Consider the following 17,416-nt stretch of genomic DNA (forward strand, 5'->3'; position numbering starts at 1 on the left):
TACTGTATGTATGTATGTATGTATGTATGTATGTCTGTATATATCTATGTATGTATGTATGTATGTATATATCTATGTATGTATGTATGTATGTATGTATGTATATATGAATGTATCTATTTACTGTATGTACGTCTGTACAGTATGTATGTATGTATGTACGTATGTCTGTCTGTATGTATATATATATATGTATGTATGTATGTCTGTACAGTACGTATGTATTTATGTATATATGTATGTATGTATGCATGTATGTACGTATGTATGCATGTATGTCTATCAGTACAGTATGTATGTATGTCTGTCTGTCTGTACAGTATGCATGTACTGTATGTATATATGTACGTCTGTCTGTCTGTATGTAGCAGCAGATACTGTTTGTTTGTCCAAGACAAATTTCCTTCGGGACAATAAAAATCTATCTAATCTAATGTTGGAGCCAAAATTATGATTGTGATATTAACTTTCATTTTGATGAATTCTGCAAAACTGTTTTCAGAGTAAAACTAGATTAATTATAATCTAGTGGGGTTGTGTCTGTTCACCGATCTTGGGACCCTTTTGACAATCAGCTGATTGAAGCAGAAGTGGTATGAGCTGGTTTAGAAGAGCTGAGCTGTCATTCAGTCTTTGTTCTTTGGTGTGTAGCCAAAGAACTGCATAGTGACTTGGAATTCATGTGTTTTTTTCTATTTCATTTCCTTTTCTTCTCTGATTTGAACCCTTGTAAGCCATCTGGTAAGGACACTTTAAAAGCAGAAAAAACGTAAAACACTATGACATCTGAATGAGAAAGAGAAAAGAAAGAAATCCGTGGACCCAATGCCTATTTGAGTCCTCTGAACCAGGCACATTCAAAAGAACAAGAAGGGCTCAAATAGGTTGTTGGACAAGTGCCACTTTTCAACACCAGCTGTTCCACTCTTCAGACCCGAGAGATGATCCACTAATCTGGAGATGATTTTGGAAGCAGCTTTCCTGTGATTGTCTTATCTGTTCTGTCACAGTGGGACAGACATGGATCATCTCTGCAGATTAAACCAAACTCAGTTTGAATTTCAGGCAGATTTAAATAACTACTCCCGAAGACGCTGTGGAGTGGCTGTTCGTCTTCCCTCCTCCTTGTTTCTGGGGACGCAGCAGCAAGCAGCAACAAATCAAGGAACACAATGTTCACACAGGCTGTAAACAACCCAAAAATACACCAAACTAATGTGCAGAAGAAATCAATGCTAACTTTAAATGATTACCCTAACTGTCTGTTGTAAACATCCATTAAATAGAATTACTTTTGGGGTCAGCTTTGACCCTTTATACTGATATATACAAGAATATTTTTTACAATGCAACAGTCGCTCATAACAAACACCTGTGCATGTTCACATTTTGTTGATTTCTTCAGAGGTTTACCTAATACGGCTAATAATAAACTGGGGGTTTGCTTAAAGCTTCTGTTACTGGAAGCTGTAAACATGGTCAGTGTTAGACATTAGACTGTGTAAGTGATGTCACCTTGTCCCAATTTCAGCAACTGATATATTGAGTAAAATATTACTATGACCGATAGGAAGGATTTGGCTTTCAGTCTGGGGAATATTTCAGACACCGCACACACTGTGTACAAAACTTTAACTTATTCCACCAACTCTGCTCTGGTTGCATACAACACGTCTGCTTCCTCTTTCTCTATCTCTCTTCTGCCCACTTTCCACACCCCCCCCCCACACCCCCACACGCACTGAGCTCTCTTAAAGGAGCCGCAGCACCATTTTACAACAAATGCCTTATCACACTGATGTGACCGAGCCAGCTAATGTCTGATTAATCCACATTTTCATTGTGATATTTTGTGATTACATTCTGAATCCGCAACGTTCTCTATATATGTGTATAAAGGGAGTTGCATTTGAAGTGGTTTGGGGTCCTTCTGTAAGTAATTTTGGTGTAGGCTACAATTTGGTTTTGATGAATTCTACAAGCAGCAATACCACAGGCCAAGCAATCGCCCGTTCCAAACAGGCACATTTTCAACGGGCTCTGCACTAGTTTTGTTAAATGTCTGTTGCCTTGACTCCTCGGGTCTGCTTTTCATAGTTTTGTTTTGTTTCTGTCGACATTGAATGGAGTGTATTTTACGATGTTAAAGGACTGTTTATTTACATGGAGTCTGGTGGCTTTAGCGAACGCAATTTTGCGGATGTTTTTATGTTTAAAAAAAGGATCTTACTCTTTAACAGAAAGTTCGACCTCCTTAGAAATCCTTTCCATAATGTTGTCAGACACTTAGAATAATAATCTGAGTCTGTCAGCGGCAAAAGGAGCACTTTTGTGAAGGAAAATACAAGCTGGACAATTCCCCCAGTAACTTACATTGTAGTTTGTTTCGCCGCTGCCGACTGCAGAAATATGACAGAAAGGATATGATTTAGTTTCCTGACACAAAGGAAACTGAGAAGCTATTTAATTATTGTTTAAGAGTATTTAAATAGTGGCAGCAAACTAGTTTCTAGGAGGAGGAGGAGGAAGAAAGGAGGAAGGAATCTAAGGAGATAAAGGAATAAATGTCTTCAAGCGTGTAGTTTTTTAATCTGCCACTAGATGGAGGTGCAGGTATGAGATATTCAAGCCACTCGGTGACTAACACTGCAAAAAATGAGAGTGCATCGTTAATGTGCCCTTACAGCAGCCAGAGAGTGTTTCCCCTATTAGGGGTGTGTGTGTGTGTGTGTGTGTGTGTGTGTGTGTGTGTGTGTGTGTGTCTTACGCTGAGTACAGAAGAGTCCCGTCCATCCAGGGCCGCAGATACACTCTCCGTCTGTGGCGCTGCACTGGGCTCCGTTGTGACAGTTACATGTGTGGATGCAGTCTGGACCCCACGAGCCCTGAGGACACGCTGCCAATACCACACACACACACACACACACACACACACACACACACACACACACACACACACACAGAAATAATAAGATGAACACACACCAGGGTTATTATAATAAACAAAAGCTACAACTAAAATAAGCAGTGAAATATATTTCTAAAAAACTCATAAAAATAAAAATGAATGTAAATCATTTGCTTTTTACAGAAACTGAAGAGAGTTGACATTGAAATTCCAGGAGATGGCGCTGCGCCTCAATTGCTTCCCATCAGACACTAAAGTAGCATAAAGATTAAACATTAAAGCCATATTCCTACACACTTGTCCAACCATGTATTTTCTATGTATATGTCACTTCTGACCCAAATACCTGGCCCTAACAAAACAACTCTGAAACTACTGTAAAATTAAAACTAAACATAAAAAATATAATATAATAAATCATTCTGCATAAGCGAAACTAAAACACTCTGAAAACTAAGTAAAATGTAATCAAAAATTCTAAACTATAATAGCCTGGATAATTAATGTCAGAGGCGATGGAGTAATTGCCTTTATGTTTTTTTTTTTTTCTTTCAGCTGTCTTTGATTGGTTCCCGATCAACTCAACTCAAGTGGTCGATAAGTGCTGAGGTGAGAAAGAGAAAGGAGTGAGTGTGAACGAGGAAGAGAGAATATCTGTAGCGTCTCACGTTTGGAGCAGTCGGCGCCGATCCATCCGGGGTAGCACTGGCAGGAGCCGTCAATAGGATTACAAGTGCTGTTGTTGGTGCACAAACACGCCTCAGCACAGGCTTTACCGTACTTCCCACTGGGACACACTGTCGGGGACGCACAAACATATAAAGTTGGATATTATGATGACTGTTAGTCATTATCAGACCCAAACGAAATCTGACGATTTTTGTTTTTACAGTTTTCAGCAGTGATCCAGAATATAAATCTGTATTTCTGTTCCGGGTGGAGATGTGTTAACATTCTGAGTTTTTTTTGTTGTTTAAAATCTGAGGACAATCTGCGGATAATCTGCATCTGCAGATTCGGTGTGGCCCTGGTCACTATGACAATACCTGGGGGGGAATAAGTAGTCAGATATCAGAGTCAGAACTGACTTTATTGTCATTTTAAGTACATACTTACAATTACATTAAAAGTGCTACTATGGTGCAAACATAAAAACACACATTAACTAAAAAAAAAATATATATATATAATATAATATTTTACCCAAGTAAAAGTAGTACCACAGTGTAGAAATACTATGTTAAAAGTCAAAGTCCTGCATTAAAAAGTGTACTTAAAAGGGTAACTACCAGTTTTTTCAACCTTTGTGTCTAAGTGACTGATGGGAACAACAATCTTTGACATTGGTCCAGTATTAAGCGAGATCGCTGCAGTCGGCAGCGGAGAAACGAGCTACAATTAGCTCAACTACAAAAGTTTACTGGGCAATTGTCCAGCTTGTATTTACCTTCACAAAAGTGCTGTTTTGCCGCTGACAGACTCAGATTAATATTCTAAGTGTCTGACAACATTATGGAAAGGATCCCTACAGAGACAGACCTTTAAAACCTCTTTGAGACCTTTCTGTTTAACCAGAAACTGCTCTGAAGTCGCTAGCTCTAAAACCACCAGACTCCATTTAAAGAAGCAATACTTTTAGCGTGTTTAGAGCCAACATATTTTCACATATAACTCGGTAAACTATGTGTGTATTTCAACCCAAACTAGAGTTGTGATGGTTGGGAAATTGGAAAGACGACTCAAAACGGCTTTTCGTTTTATTTTGTGTCTGTCGACTTTGAATGAAGTGTATTTTACAATGCTAAAATGGTGGCTTCAGCGAATGCAATTTTGTGGATGTTTTTATGTTTAAAAAAAGGATCTTACTCTTTAACAGAAAATTCGACCTGCTTTGAAATCCTTTCCATAATGTTGTCAGACACTTGAATAATAATCTGAGCCTGTCAGCGCCAGAACGAGCACTTTTGTGAAGGTAAATACAATCTGGACAGTTGTCCTATTAACTTACATTGTAGCTTGTTTCTCCGCTGCAGACTGCAGCGATCTCTCTTAATACTGGACCAATGTCAAAGATTGTTGTTCCCATCAGTCACTTAGACACAAAAACATAGGAAAATAGGCTGGAAAATGGAAAAAACGGAAGTTACCCTTTAAGTAAAAGTACAAAAGTATTAACATCAGAATATACTTCAGTACAAAAATCAATCTTAATAAAAGGTTTAAGGACACTTGAACTAAGTAAATGAGGGACAATTATATATAATACATATTTTTCCAACTGTAATCACGGAGTGGGAGAGACGAGAAGATCAAAACTTATCAAATGTTTTAAATAATAAAACGTAGAACACATCGGAAGAAAACTGTACAAAATGTAAAGAGAATAGGATTCAAGGAAAATCAAATGACCTCTTTCAATAACATTCAGTACAAAACTCATGTTAATCACAATTATTGTACTTATCTTTAACTGGATAGTTAGTAGTGTAGTGGATAATTGCAATCTGATTGCATATTGCTTTGAAACATACCTATTTACACTACCGGTCAAAAGTTTGTGCTTCTATAATTGCAAAAGGGTTCTCCAATGTTTTCTCAGTTAGCCTTTTAAAATGATATCAGATTAGTAAACAGAATGTGCCTTTGGAACGTTGGATGAATGGTTGCTGATAATGGGCAATGGAGATATTGCATTAAAGATCAGCCACTTCTTTCTACAACAGTCGAGAACCCCTTTGCGATTATTTAAGCACATAATGTAATCTGAAAACTGCTGCCCTGGTTAAAAAAAACAATGCAACTCATCTCAGCTGGTATTCTGTCTGGAATGGAAATTTCTAAGTGACCCCAAACTTTTGACCGGTAGCGTATATGTATAATGTTCTGAAATGAATCAACACTACAGACTGTTTCTAATGTGATTAGCGTCTCTGCAGAAAACTGCGTTTGAGGTTTCTCTTCCGCAGCGCCTATAAAGGGTCTAAAAGAAGTTTGTTTTTCAGTTAATCATTTTAGGGAAATGCACATCCTGTTGCTTAAGGATGTAATACTTCTACTTTTTTATATCCAGATTCAAATGTAGTTACACTGATAAAATATTGAGACACAGACACAGTAGCGTCTGACAAGCCTGATAATATATTAATGTGCTCTGGGGTTTTTTGATTTATTGCCAATTAAAACGAGAAGACATACTGCTACTACTAAGAGTGTGGTTTTAACTTTATTAAGTTAAAAGTATCTTATAAAACTTAATGCACAGAAGCTCCACAGAGTTACCTCCCTAGGCCGAACAGAAAGAGTCAGAGTTATTGTCATGAGAAATGTTAAACAGCTCAAAGTTTAAAAGTTATTATAAATATTATGAGCTGGCATTTAGCTTGACCTTATCTCCTGATACCAAACTTTTAAATGTTTAATGAGTGTTTGCGTTGCAAATTTATGACACAATAGGCTCGTTCAAGATGAGCCAGGTCTGCGCAGAATCGATCACCTGCGATCGCCGCCCAATGCATGCTGGGTAGATTTGTGTCTGACTTGATCCCGACTTGCTCTGACGTCACGCACACGTATGCAACGATAACCTCACGAGATCAAGGCGGCCGCAGTTCTGAGACGCAGGCAGCGCAGTTGCTTTTCACTGACTGCAAGACCCCGGGCGGACCCAGGGGCATGCTGGGAAACGCCTGCCTCTCAGCTGATCTAACAGCTGATTGGTTCAAAATTGACTCAACATGATGACGTTTTATATCCACTTTTTATTGATTTTGAATTGGAGGGATTTTAACTGCTATTTGTCTGATTTAAAGGCTTATTCCTTACAGAACACATGTTGTGTGGCTGATAGTTATGTTTAGAAGTCAGAGAGACTAAATCTGTTCAGATTACAGATCATCTACAGTCTGTTGGTGATTAAAATCAGCAACAGATCGCATGTAGAGCATTTTGACAGCTACTCTGTCATAATTAAAACAACCGGAGACTTGTGTACAAGCTGATATATGGGTCTGATAACATTTTATTAAAATCGGACCACAGTGTTTCTGTGACTTCCTGTTCAGCCTGAAGGCTGCTGGAAGCGGCTGGAAACTGTCCGACTTGACAGCGGATTATTGTCACCGCCCCCGGCTGCTCCCGCCTGCTCTCGTCCGCTTTACAGGCGAGGCGCAGTTCATCTCGAACGAGCCGATCACAAAATACAGAGTGTGCTTGTAGTTGTCAAACATTACGGCCAGTATTACAATTTCATGAATGTGTGCTACTTCTTCATGGTAATGTTTAGATAAGATAAATACATTATGTATATATATATATATATACACACAAGCTATGTCGATTATTTTACAATTCTTCTCCACTCGTTTCATCACTCGTGCATTTCACTACCATTCTCCACCTGTTACACAAAATGTATTGTCTTCATTAACAGGTTCTGCCTGTCCATGCTTATAAAAGCCAGCCGTGCATATTGTTTCACTGAAAGAATAAAACCCTGGAGGGGATTCTTCTCTCTCTGCTCTGAATATGAGAGCAATAAAGATCATTATGAATGCTTTAATGAAGTCCCTCCACTTATGTAACATTAACCAATGTATGACTAGTGTCTGTAAAGTTTGGATCAAAGTATTACGCGTATGTGTACATGAATGAAATCATGTTTAGCAAAGATAATTAGTGGGCGAGGGAGTGTTCAGCAGCTCCCTGGTGATCTCCTGTCAGCTGAGCACTAAATTAGTTTTTAGCCACACTCTCTGGTCACTCAGTCTGAACTCTTTGGTCCAGAGTGAAATATCTCGACAACTATCAGAGGGACATGCCTGCTCCCCGCAGGATGAATCCTAGTGATGTCGTCAACCTAAGGCTGTGCAATTATGATTTGGGCTCCTAAGATCACAATTATATATATATATATATATATATATATATATATATATATATATATATATATTATATTATATATAACTATATATTACTTTTTCGCAAGTAAACTCTTATTTTGTCTTGTGTATGTGAATGAAAAGAAACGTTTCAATGGGAAGAGTATTAAAGGACATTTCACAGTTCAAGGTGTTCACTGTAGATTTTGTTTAAACTGCTTCACTGTTTTTTTAAGTTCAATAAATGCAACATGTATCCAAGAGTGAATGAATAATCGTTATTTCAATATCGACCAAAATAATTGTGATTGTGATTTTTTTCCATAACCGAGCAGCCCTACATCAACCTGACCTGTTTTCATATCAAACCACAAACTGGTCAAAGTTTAATTCATGACATGCTACCTCTAAAATCATTAGCATCAGCTTTACGTGCAGCTTAATCCTAACATACTACAATATGCTAACACTAGTGCAGTTTTATAGTAGCATATGAACGTTAAATTAGCAATATATTTTAGGCTTTTAAGGGTTAGGGTTTGGGTCAAAAAGTAAAGCCGTCAAATATTTATAACATTTTATCACATCATTGTGTGTAGCTATACCTTTTTTATTACAGGATACCTGTGTGTGTGTATGTGTGCGCGCGCGTGTGTGAGTGCATGTGTGTACGAGCGTCCACGTGTGTGTGTGTGTGTAGAGGTCAGTACCATGTTAAAAACTACATGAGCCTCAATTGATTAAACATAAGATGAGATCACGATCAGACTAATTATTCTCCTGTAACACATACCGACCAGCATATCTTACAGTTAATACTAGCCTCTATTAGCAGTCTATTAACAGACCCACATTAACAGCCTCCAGTCGTGACTGAAGCAGCATTGTGAACTTGGTGAGATCGACCCTTGGAGGGCCAAGGAAGCGAGTGAACAACGATGGTCACTCCAGAGGTGGGTATCACCCACTATGCATTGTAGTTATGCATTTAATGCTTGAAAATACCTCCATGGTTAGATGGCAGCAATGTACAACCACCAAACCTCCTGTTGCTGACCACCAAAGAAGGAGAAGATAAATAAATTAAATTAAAAAAAATTAAAAATATATACTGTGTATAGGTAGAAAGTGCCGCTAGTTGTTCCCCGGCTGCAATGACAGAGACTCTGAGTATGCAGGTGTAAAAATGCTGACCAATTAGAGCAGACTGGGCTTTTTCAGGAGGGCTTAAAGGGGTGATAGAATGATTATATAGGGTATTTTGAGTCCATGAAAAGCGCTATATAAATTCAATTTATTATTATTATTATTATTATTATTATTATTTCACACTGTTCCTTATGGTCTCCTAATGGGGTATGTAACATTGGTTGGGCTGAAAATGGCCTGGTTGATATTTTACTGGCCCTTATGCATCCCTGTGTTTTGGCCCTATTTGTAACAAGAGCTTTTCTTCCAAATATGGTATGGTCATGAACATTTAGATGAGCTGCGCGGTGATTGGTTGAGCGACTTGCCATCACACATAGAGACGAAGGCGCGCTGATTGGTTGGCGAATCCCCAATACACATACATTAGAGAAGCGACAGAATCTCATATTCCAGACACTGCAATGTTTCATTACCAAATTCACTTCTGAGACTTTTGGCCGTACCGAAATCAACTATATAAAGCTCAAATATGGGCCGTTTTACAAAAATTGATGGCTAATTGCAAATTTGGTAAGACGTGTCGGACTTTAGGAGCTCCACACATCCGGACGAGAAAGCGCAGCCTGCTGGGCTCCATACCCAGGGCAAAGTCCCCTTTGTGGATACTGCATATGCGGGGCTCGCGCGCCAGCTGCCCGCAAAACTATATCTATAAATAATACATTTACGGTTTTGAATGTCCCAATGTCTTATAAAGCTAACCGTTTCCGATTTGATTTTAAGGCATTTTTATGAACGGGCAGTCTTTGTAGGACGAGCAGCTGCTTGCTATATGTCCCATTCATTACAATGGGGAAATACCGCAGCTAGCTAGCTACATTGTCGCCATAACTAAATTATATTTACTGTTTGAATTTCCGTCACGCCACTTATACAACACATTCCCCAATGTCTTATAAAGCTAACCGTTGTGTCCGATTTGATTTTAAGGCATTTTTATGAACGCGAGGCGTCTTTGTAGGACGCGCCGGCTTGCTATATGTCCCATTCATTACAATGGGGAAATACCGCAGCTAGCTAGCTACATTGTCGCCATAACTAAATTATATTTACAGTTTGAATTTCGTCACGCCACTTATACAACATCATTCCCCAATGTCTTATAAAGCTAACCGTTGTGTCCGATTTGATTTTAAGGCATTTTTATGAACGCGTAAGGCGTCTTTGTAGGACCAGCAGCTGCTTGCTATATGTCCCATTCATTACAATGGGGAAATACCGCAGCTTGCTCACTTCGCATAACTAAAGTATATTTACAGTTTGAATTTCGTCACGGCATGAATATTACAGGTTCCTCAAGGTCTTACAAAGCTTAGCTAACACTTGTCCGATTTCGGATTTCAATTGAATGTATTTTTGTGAATGTCAGAGTTAGGAGGAGGCTAGCTAGCTCTCATTGATGGACTCCATCTCACCGCGGCTCTATCAATGAGACTCGCAGCCAAAGAGGCGTTTATTTCCCCGATTGTTTGTTTAAATAACTCAACACACATACCCATTATAAGATTAACTGGAACCGCGGGCTGCGGTAAAAGATTGCGGGCGAACAAGCTCGCTGACACTTGCGGTCAGGGCGTCGATGTAGCAACCCAGGCAGCACCAACACCGGCACTAAACTCCCGAAACACAGTCGGGAGAAAATACCGGCAATTAGCCATCCTTTTTCGTAAAGCGGCCCATATTCGAGCTTTATATGGTTGATTTCTCGCATAAAAAAGTTTCAGAAGTGAATTTTGTAATGGAATAGCAGAGATCTGCGTGACCTAGCTAGATTCAGAAAACTACCTGATCTCAGGTCAGTTGTGTAGCCTATGTAAATGTACCACCTGATCTCAGGTCAGTTGTGTAGTATGTAAATGTACTACCTGATCTCAGGTCAGTTGTGTAGTATGTAAATGTACTACCTGATCTCAGGTCAGTTGTGTAGTATGTAAATGTTGGGGCGTGACTGTTCTCTTAAGGTTCCGGATTTTGAGATGCTTGCGTAAGCAACTCAGCTTTGTTGGGATTCGCCCGTTTTCAGCGGCAGTTTCAAAATATGAGATTTTCATAGTAAAGGGGTGTCAGTGGGATTTTGAGCTTCTATGTATGTCCTATTTACCCACCAAACTGTCGTTATTCAACTATGACAGGGTAAAATCGGTTTTGCATTCTATCACCCCTTTAAAGAGACAAGCGCTAAATGGAGTATTTCAGACAGAGAGTGAAAACTGTTTGGTTTTTTTTACATTAAAGATGCAGTAGGTAAGCCTTATAAAACTAACTTTCTGTCATATTTGCTGAAACTGACCCTATGTTCCAGTAGAACTACATGAAGCAGGTTATTAAAAAAAGAAATCCGGCTCCTCCGGCTCCACCTACAGCCTGTAGTGTGATTTGAAAAAGTCCACCGCTCCCTGTTCAGATGCACCAATCAGGGCCATGGGGGGGTGTCTAACTGCGTGTCAGTCACTGCTCATGCACACGCATTCATTCTCCCTTGTGGGGGGAGGGGCTTAGGAGACCGTTTTGGGCTTAGCAGAAAGGGGGGAGGGACTGAGAAGTTGTCAATGTTCACATTTTTTGGCTAAGTTCTGGATCTTCATAGTCCTACCTAAAGCACCTTTAAAGAGTGTAAATATATTCTTGTAGAAACCAAGAAGGGGAGTAGAGCGAGTAGAAACCCATATACAAGTATGAACCTGAAAATGAGCATGAGTACGGGACCTTTAAAGAATCCTGTGTTGGTTGTCTGAAGGTGATCGTGTTTGTACTGTATGTTGAAGAGATATTTGTTTTGTTGAGGTTGTATAGATGGAGAATAAGACATCTATTAGACAAGGGGACATATGTACATTTTACACCAGTTTCAAGTTGAAAAATACATCCGATTTCTTCGTTAAAGCGGTGAAAACCCAATTTGTCTCAGTTAACTCACACGCACACACACACACACACACACACTGCACTGCACTGCACTGCACTGCAATGCATCAGAGCCTCTGAGAGTTTACCAGTCAATAACATCATTAGCTTGTACAAAAGGGTATCACACATCGAGAGGACAGGGATGGAGCGGGACTGGCTCTTCAGGCGGTTAAAAGTCCCCACGCCGGACGTTGGATTTATCAAGGTTCGCCCAGTTATCTACTGGGCTGCTCAAAGATGCAGCAGCCAGCAGAATGGCTAATGTGGGACAAGGCCTAACTAAGGCCGTCTTCATGTTTAATGACGATAAATATTTCACAGCACACTCCTCCACTGTCTCTATTTAAAATTTTACTTGGCACCGCACCTTGGGCTGACTGCCTTCACAGGAGAATTAACACCTGTTTAACCTGCAGAGGAGCTAAACCATACTGGAAGAATGATGTACAGGATAAAGTGACAAAAAGAGTATTGAGATGAAATGAAGAGGCTGGAGGAGTTATGGCAGCAGGGAGGCTCTCTGCCTCACAGCAAGTAGGCACTGCAGAGTATTGGGTTCAATCCCCGGTCTGGGCAAGCTCTTTATGAGAGGAGTTTGCGTGTTCTCCCCGTGTTCGCGTGGGTTTTGCTCCGGTTTCCTCCCACCAATTAAAAAAATGCAGAGTATACTTTATGTGTATATGTAAATGTCCTTGGCAAATGAAGGACACAGACACAGACGGAGCTCAAGGTTTAGATTTCTTTCATTACCTACATTTCTAATGAAATGTAAACATTCAAGGGGGTTTGGTTTGTGTGTGGGGCTTTAATTCTAACCTTAAGTTACGTAGAGATGTCAGGCTTTTACAAAACACAGGTTGTGTAAATGTCAAGAGGCCGAATGCAAGGGGTACAGCAGCTGACTGTGCTCCTGAAGGGAGCGTGAACGGGGAACGTGAATAAGATAAATCCTGCACTAACTTTCTGGGAGTTATTTGTCCGATTGATAGACTCAATAACAAAATGATGTTAGTCTCTGTATGGAGCACTCACACACACACACACACACACACACACTAAGGTTGCACGATATGAGGAAAATATCTAATTGCGATCATTTTGACTGATATTGCGATTGCGATATGATCATTTTGGTATCGTTATTCTAATTATCGATATGATTCACGATATTGGAGGGAATGATCATTTTGGTATCGTTATTCTAATTTTCATTGAAATATATTAATATCAAAAAATAAAAATGATTATAGTGTGATTTTTATGACGCTCTGTACCAGTCTGTAGGATACAATTTGTAGGCTGGGATGTTTCTGCAGCACCACAATACTTAATTCAGAATGGTTTGACATATATTTTGCCGTTAACAAATATTGTGCCCCCCTGCGATTTTCAATATTGCATAGACCATATTGCGATTTTGATAAAATTGTGCAGCCTTAACACACACACACACACACACACACACACACACACACACACACACACACACACACACACACACACACACACACACACACACACACACACACACACACACACACACACACACACACACAGCATGCAAAACAGCATGTCACACTGTGCAAGATGGGTCTTAAAATATGTTTGTCACAATCTGTGTCACACAAAGAAAGAGGTTTTGTTTGGTGGCTCCACGCGGCTCTAAGTTGGCAGTCGGTGCTGTAGGACCTCAGTTCTGGATTTATAAACCACACGGTATGGGCCTTTAGACAAATGAGGGTTAGAGTGATGTAAACCTAGTTTTCTAAAAGGGGGCTTTTAAAATTTTTTTAAATACATTTGCAGTTTTTTGGGGGGGTATGGAGATCACAACTAAATGGAAATGTGACCCTAAAAACTGAAGGCAAGGAGTTTGAAAGACCTGAGCATCTACCAGGCAGGGACAGATGCTAACTGTAAAAGTGAAGCCAAAACATCTGGATCGCCCCCCTGGCGACTGGCTGCCCCCCTCCATGACATGGACCAAACTAAAAAAATCTAAGTACACTTGAAATAAGTTTTTCCCAAAGATGGTTTCTGTCATTTTAGGTCGTTCTGATCACCCTGAAGATTTGATTTTTCTTATAAAGTTGTTTTTTATTAGTTATTTGATGCTATTTGATGCTATGCTTTCTTTTTGAAGCTGCCTTTCTTTGATCAACTGTTCACTTCTACTGCACTGTAACTTTTATTCTATTTTATCTGTTTAATATATATATATATATATATATATATATATATATATATATATATATATATATATATATATATACACTATATACATATACATATATATATATACATATACATATATATATATATATATATATATATATATATATATATATATATATATACACACACACCCACACACTCTACCGGTCAAAAGTTTGGGGTCACTTAGAAATGTCCATTCTACTCCATTACAGACAGAATACCAGCTGAGATCAGTTGCATTGTTTTTTTAACCAGGAGAGCAGTTTTCAGATTACATTATGTGCTTACATAATTGCAAAAGGGTTCTCCAATGTTTTCTCAGTTAGCCTTTTAAAATGATATCAGATTAGTAAACAGAATGGGCCTTTTGGAACGTTTGATGAATGGTTGCTGATAATGGGCAATGGAGATATTGCATTAAAGATCAGCCAGTTCTTTCTACAACAGTCGAGAACCCTTTTGCGATTATGTAAGCACATAATGTCATCTGAAAACTGCTGCCCTGGTTAAAAAAAACAATGCAACTCATCTCAGCTTTTTTTTAAAGGATTATTTTTTAGGGCATTTCCAGCCCCTATTCTTGACAGGACAGCTGAAGACATGAAAGGGGAGAGAGAAGGGGCCAGACGCAGCAAAGGGCCACAGGTCAGAGCCGAACCCGGGCCCGCTGCCCCGAGGAGTAAACCCCTACACATGGGTGCCCACTCTAACAACTGAGCTATCCGGGCGCCCCTGTTCTTATATTTTTAATTGTTACTGAAGTTACAATGTTGAAAATTGGAACTGTATGACAATCTGTATGACAACCGGCCATTCAATAGAGCAACGGCTTATACACTGTCCCACACTAGCGTCCTATAATATTGTATTTTATCTGTCTTTATATTTTTTTATTGTTTTCAACTGCTCTTTAATATTTTATGTAAAGCACTTTGAATTGCCCTGTTGCTGAAATGTGCTATACAAATGAAGCTGCCTTGCCTTGCCCATAAAAAAGGGGTGAAACGTCCTGATGGACAGCTGGGATTGGCTAACAATCGTTCAAGCGGGTGTTATGAACGGGACTTCGATACCGCAGCTCCAGCGCCTGATCACAGAAAGTGGAGACGTGTCATCCATCTTTTTTATTTATTTTTTACAGTCTATGATTTATTAAAGACTGTAAAATTACATTATGGGAATTGCAGAATTCTGTGTTTTTGACTCAAACTAGAAAAATCTCTGCCTCGGCTGCTTTGTCTTTATAATGTGTCTCTCAAAAATGTATGAAAGTGCAATACTTAGGATGTTCAAGGACAAGACCTACCCGATGCCATGGGACAACCACGTTTTCATTTCAGTTTCACTTCTGTGCGCTTTGAGGAACCGTTTCGTCAAATATCTCCATTTTTTTTTTTTAAACGTTACATTGATGAACAGTTCAACAGTGTCTATTTCTTATTGCAAGCATATAACAGTATAAAACAGACACACAAACACAGCTGGTTGTTTTTGATACAAAGGACAACTGACCTTGATTACAGAGGGAGCCGAAGAAGCCAGAGAGACATTCACAATGTCCGCTGACGTGGTGACACGCGCCGTCGCTGTAGATACACTGAGGACAAGACTGGCTGCAGCGATGGCCGTAGAAACCAGGCGAACACGCTGCGGAGAACGCAAACACCACTGTTAGAAGAAGTGGGCGAACTCTGGGTGCGTGTGTGTGTGTGTGCGTGTGTGAAATAGAGAGAGAAGTCAATTTCAGTGCAAAAGGAACTTCTGATTACTTCTCTGATTAGTTCTCTGATCATTTTAATAATGGATTTCATGGTCCACTTAGTCCCAAATGAAGCTACGTTTTCAGACCCCACGTATATAAAAGCTTAATATCGGCTCTGTCCATCATATATATTTGTGTGTGTGTGTGTGTGTGCAGGCAAAAGTGTGTCCCTGAACGTGTTTCCTTGACCGCTGTCTGCTCTCCGGGGTCAACCTGTTGGCAGTATTGGTTTCTTTGTTTTCCTTCCACCACTGATCCTCCCTCACATGTCTTCGTGACGCCTTTAATTTGCTCTAATTGATGTTACTCTAAGTGGCGAGACAAGCTGGTGCTGGCCGGTCTACTGCCTCTCTCACGCTACAGGACTTTCCTAATTAAGATAATTGCCTAAACTGTGAACCGAGAGCCTTTAAATTTATAACTCTGATGCAGGGACAAGCAGAGGAAAAACTGGTATGTGTGTGTGTGTGTGTGTTGTCGGAAAAAGAAAGTGATTTTGGTTGACAGTTCAGGAGAAATTCTTTGTTTTCAGATAAGCCACTGTGTTTTTCTCTTGTCTGAAAATCAGAATAAAACATAAGTGGGAGCCCAGTCAATTGTGTGTGTGTGTATGTGTATGGCCAGATGATATTGTGGCGTGTGCGCGTTATTGTTGATAGTATTGATTATTTGATCAGATTGAAGGGTTTATTTTAAAATCCGGTTAATGAAGCAAAATAAAAAAAAAAAAAAAGGTAGCCTCAGACTTTAATTTAAGCAGATTGTACAACAGATGATTTACAGTTTTGTCATTAATCCGATTTTAAAATAAACCCTTCTTACATCTGACGACACACACACACACACACACACACACACACACACACACACACACACACACACACACACACACACACACACACACACACACACACACACACACACACACACACACAATTCACTGGGCTCCCACTTACATTTTATTCCGTGGTGGTGATGGTGCAGTGGATATGACACATACCTTTGGGGCGAGAGACCTGGGTACGATTCCCACTGTGATACATCAACCAATGTGTCCTTGAGCAAGGCACTCAACCCCTAGTTGCTCCAGAGGTGTGTGACCTCTGACATATAGAGCAACTGTAAGTCACTTTGGATAAAAGCGTCCGCTAAATGACATGTAATGTAATTCTGATTTTCAGACAAGAAAAAAAAACACAGTGGCTCATCTGAAAACTAAGAGTTTCTCCTGAACTGTCAACCAAAATCACTTTCTAACACCTGAGGTGTTGTTTACGGAGCATTTTATCACCAAAATAAATTAACACCGCTGATTGTTTCTAATGTGATTAGCGTCTCTGCAGTAAACTGTGTTTAAAGTTTCTTTTTGAGACAAGTAACAGGCGATGGTATTGCTTCTTTCACTTAGGTAAAAGTAGCAATACCACAGTGCAGAAATACTCCAGCATTCAACCTTTTACTTAAGTAAAAGTACACAAAGTATCAGCATCAGAATATACTTAAAGTAACAAAAGTAAAAGCACTCATTATGCA

The 17,416-nt window shown here is 39.5% G+C and overlaps 1 protein-coding gene across 4 annotated transcripts in view; it reads right to left on the reverse strand.

Annotated features, from left to right (window-relative positions):
* The window catches only part of LOC120556187 (multiple epidermal growth factor-like domains protein 11), a 182,714-nt gene that overhangs the window by 16,942 nt on the left and 148,356 nt on the right, over window positions 1-17,416 (reverse strand). For all 4 annotated transcript variants that reach the window (XM_039795619.1, XM_039795621.1, XM_039795620.1 and 1 more), the window contains exons 16-18: window positions 15,634-15,768; window positions 3,577-3,705; window positions 2,768-2,896 (exon numbers count right to left, since the gene is read on the reverse strand). In XM_039795619.1, the coding sequence (XP_039651553.1) occupies window positions 2,768-2,896; window positions 3,577-3,705; window positions 15,634-15,768 (393 nt within the window). The remainder of the gene's footprint in view (window positions 1-2,767; window positions 2,897-3,576; window positions 3,706-15,633; window positions 15,769-17,416) is intronic.

Source organism: Perca fluviatilis, chromosome 3, assembly GCF_010015445.1.
Source record: "Perca fluviatilis chromosome 3, GENO_Pfluv_1.0, whole genome shotgun sequence".
NCBI lineage: Eukaryota > Metazoa > Chordata > Actinopteri > Perciformes > Percidae > Perca > Perca fluviatilis.